This window comes from Musa acuminata, chromosome BXJ1-6 (assembly GCF_036884655.1).
Source record: "Musa acuminata AAA Group cultivar baxijiao chromosome BXJ1-6, Cavendish_Baxijiao_AAA, whole genome shotgun sequence".
NCBI classification, from domain to species: Eukaryota; Viridiplantae; Streptophyta; class Magnoliopsida; order Zingiberales; family Musaceae; genus Musa; species Musa acuminata.
The window spans coordinates 35777849-35781845 of NC_088332.1; the positions used below are offsets into that span (position 1 = coordinate 35777849).

Below are 3997 nucleotides of genomic sequence, written 5' to 3' on the forward strand. Positions count from 1 at the left end.
ACATTATTCATTCAACGTCGCTGTCGACGTTCCTGAGTCCAAAAGATTTAACTGCTCCCAACAAATCACACCAACGAGGGCGATCATAGGTAACCAAACCATCCCAACCATCGGTGAAGCAGCAGATTTGGTGATAGAAGAGAAATCAGCATCCGCCACTGAAGAGTTCAACCACCGGAGCCCCGGTTGCTGTGGTTTCTGGCTGCACCTCTGCTGCTGCTGCTACCGCGGCTTCCGCTGCCACTGCCGCTGCGCCTGCGGGCCCCACCATGCGACAGTGACATCTGGGCCCTTGTCCGACATCTCTCATTGTCCCCTCTTCCCTACGTGATGCCAACTCCCGCTGTTCTCTCCCCCCTCTCTCTCGTATCGCTTCGTTTCTGCTTCTCTCTTCCTTAACTCTTCTGGACCTTTTACGTGCCCTGACTCTCTTCCCCACGACACCAGACGAGTAAAACAACAACAGTAATAATAATAGTTCTGATAACAAAACTATAGCAGAGGAACTTGGTATTTGAAGAAGAGTGAAGCGGAAGGCTCCCTCTCGCTTTCTCTTTCTCTTTCTCTTTCCCTCTTTACCGTCTTTTCACCTATAAAGCACACGCCACCGCCATCCCCCTCTGTCTCGTGAATCTCTTATATTTAAATCTCCAATGGCTTCTTCTCGCCTCTGCTCACGCTAAAAATTCCACCTTTAGCTTTCCTTTCTCCCCCTGCGACCGATAGGACACACGGCAGAAAATACTAGTCGAAGGGTAGGTATGGAGTTCGATCTCGAGAACCCGCTGACGAGCGGCGAAGACGAGCAGCAGCGCCGGGACTCCATCTCGGACCTCTTCGCCGCCGAGTCCGACCACATGATCTCCACCGTTGGAACCATCGATCTCCATGCCCGGCGAAACGCCGAGTCTCTCATCCTCCAGGTAAAGCTAGACATCGAAGCGAAAAAAGCCATCTTTTTTTCTCATCCCTTTCCATCGCTCTGTTCCACTGTGGTGTTTATCTCCGTGGGCAGGCGCAGTTCGACTACGGTCTGGATCCCCTCGTCGCATACCTCGCAATAAACTACGTCGATCGATTCCTATCGAAACGCAAGATCCCGGTACGAATCTCAAGGATCGAATGAATAGTAGAAGACCAAGGAATACGTTTATCTGACAGCACTGATCTCTCTGGTTGCAGAGAGGGACGTCGTGGATCGTTCGTCTGCTCTCCATCTCCTGCCTCTCCCTTGCCTCCAAGATGAGGAAGACCAGCTTCGCCCTCGCGGATATTCAGGTACCCCATAAAAACAAGCAAAGCATGGAGAAAAAAAAAAAAGATTTCTTGTTTAGCATGCATATTCAAGCTAAAATGATCAATTTCACTGTTTCATTTGGATTTCGCAGGGAGAGGAAGGATGCATATTCGACGCTCAAACGATTCGGAGGATGGAGCTTCTGGTGCTTGGAGCGTTGGATTGGCGGATGCGATCCGTCACCCCTTTCTCCTTCCTCCGATTCTTCATCTCCTTCTTCTCTCCCGCCCAACCCCCTCTGCTCCGAGCACTCAGAGCCCGTGCCACTCAGATCCTCCTCAAAGCCCAAAAAGGCAACTTCGATCATCCTTGCAATTGAAATAAACAGTAAAAATATTTTTTTTCGTGGATTTACCATTTTCAGGGAAATTTGATGATATATCGTGACTAATAAAATACTGCAGAGATAAAGATGATGGAGTTCCAACCTTCGGTGGTAGCCGCCTCCGCGCTGCTCTCTGCTGCCTACGAGCTCTTCCCAATTCAGTATCCGGCCTTCCGCGCCGCCGTCTCCTCCTGCGAGCTTGTAAATAATGTACTCACTCCTCCCTCCAAAAAAAAAATCGACTTTTACCATTTCTGCTGTACCTTACAATAATATAATTACATTATTAGAGGGCCTAAGAGGCAATTTGTTCCGTGGTTGTATTTTGTGTTTAGGACAAGTTGTTGGATTGCAGCAGCGCCATGGGAGATGCGGAAGCAGCGGCGACGGACGGTTGCGACGATTTGGCAGCGATGGGGATGGCGTCGAGCTCCTTGACGCCGGTGACCGTCCTCGGCCACCACTGCTCGAGCTTCGAGAGCGAGCCTGCCGCTGGGTCCTCGTCGGACGTCCGCGAGCTCAAGAAGCGCCGGATCTCCGCCATCCACGCCTCCTGCGACCACAACGGATAAAAAAGCAAATAACGAGAGATTCGTTTAATATTTTAATGATGAGAAAGCAAAAAAGAAAAAAAAAACTTTTTCTTTCCGGAGTTTGGATACTGACAGAAGGATAATTCTAATTAATATCTAATTTTAAAATAAATCCTATTTTTGCCCAAATTAAAAAAACGAAGAGGCAAATTTTATATTCGCCTCAAAGAAGGAACGGAACGTGATACGTGTCGGGCAGGAGGGAACCACGGTGGCGCAGTCCGATGGTCCTTTGGTCCGGATTGTTGCAATGCACGACGGCCTACGCGCGTACATTGCATGCATGCATGCATGGGATACTTGTGTATTAAAGTTCCCAATATATCCTTCGACGATGCTGGCGCTCGAAAGTGCGCATCATGCTCGACGACCATGTGACCAAAGAGACCCAAACAACACGGAACCACCAAAGTGGAAGCTTTGCTCTGTGATGAAGTCACGATCCAGGACGATGTAAGTTCAAAATAATTTCTTAGACCGTAAGGGGCTATTCGTACATCATCTAAACGATGTTTTAGAACATTGTTTATTAGAAAATAAAAAAAAAGAAAAGAAAAATCAAACAAGGTGGGCGATGGCAACATATTTGGCTCAGAAAAAAAGGAAAGGAAAGGAGGATAAGATCATAGTTGATGGTGAGGATAAAAGTGAGTTGAACGAGAGAGCCAACCTACTACAGATTATGACTTCCTGAACCAATGCGCCTAGGCAGGTAGCTCCATTAGCATGTTTCTAATCCTTAGGCCATGCAAGAGAGTTCGTATGTATATATGTATGTATGTAAGGTATTCCACTGGAAAATGTTCTCTTAGTTGTCGACGTAGCTTCTTAATCCTTCGTTTCCACAACCAGTCAGTCATTTTGCAGCGATGGAGTCGATTCTTGAAGTGCTCATGGTTGTTTTGCTGCGGTTGTCATTCCCTCTTCAACCAATGGGGTGATCAAGAGCTGCGCGAAACGAATGGGAGGTGAGTTCACGTGCCCAACACGAGGAAGAAGAATCTAAACAGTGCTGCTACTGACACTGACATGTCCCGTCGGGGTAAGGACGTCCTGTGAGATTACAAAATTCCTCCTCGGTAACACATAATTTCACTGATTAAATGCCCGGCCGCACCACTCACAGCTTTTGTACTTACTGCAGCCCAAGCTCCGCTTTCCAACTGTTCCAGCCTTTTTGTAATGATGGTAAGGCATGCCTGTTCCTCTTCTCAATCATCCCGGCCCACTGACGTGAATTTTTCTTTCTTTTTTTACTGCCGAATGTACTACGCGTGTAATGCTGCTCTGAGCAAGCACTCTCGGCGGATCACAAGTGAATTGACTTCGATTCCTGAGCAGGTTATAGGATTGTTGGGACGTGGAATCTTTAGTACCGCTACTTCTCGGACCACCTTAACAGTAGACTCTAGGAGCAAATAACGATCTTAATAAATGCTGCGACTCTTTTTCATTTGAACTCAGCAAGATATTTGCCAATCTAAAAACTCTTACCTTACGGTATATGCATGATTAATGTGTACATCGGAACCGACCTCATCATCGTTTTTTCTCCAAAAACTTTAATCAGAGAATTGCTTTGTAAGCATCGCCATCATGAGGCAGCTGCTAAGGGAGACGCCTTATTAAAAAGAGAACCTTCGAAACTTGATGATGGTGGGCAGTGAAGCTTAGGCAAGAGGGAAAAGCTGCACCTTCTAGTTGATGCTGTGTCCTGGATCTACCAGTCCATGCAGCCAAATAAACCACCATCTCCCTTGAAGCAGACAGTGCATTTATGTT

At 47.2% G+C, this 3997-nt stretch overlaps 1 protein-coding gene across 1 annotated transcript; it reads left to right on the forward strand.

Moving 5' to 3' along the window:
• The first annotated feature begins 625 nt into the window (after positions 1–625).
• LOC135677788 (cyclin-D6-1-like) lies at positions 626–2270 on the forward strand. Its single transcript, XM_065190183.1, has 6 exons — positions 626–923; positions 1016–1102; positions 1183–1278; positions 1389–1590; positions 1702–1832; positions 1958–2270. Exons 1-6 carry the CDS (start codon positions 762–764, stop codon positions 2192–2194), a joined length of 915 nt encoding a protein of 304 aa, XP_065046255.1. The 5' UTR covers positions 626–761; the 3' UTR covers positions 2195–2270.
• The last annotated feature ends 1727 nt before the right edge of the window (positions 2271–3997 follow it).

Bases quoted from the DNA above. Each gene is read 5' to 3' on its own strand.
- LOC135677788 (XM_065190183.1), top strand. From the start codon at position 762: ATGGAGTTCGATCTCGAGAACCCGCTGACGAGCGGCGAAGACGAGCAG. The intron at 1,279-1,388 runs GTACCCCATAAA...TGGATTTCGCAG, and splicing joins TCGCCCTCGCGGATATTCAG to GGAGAGGAAGGATGCATATT. The intron at 1,591-1,701 runs GCAACTTCGATC...AAAATACTGCAG, and splicing joins CCTCCTCAAAGCCCAAAAAG to AGATAAAGATGATGGAGTTC.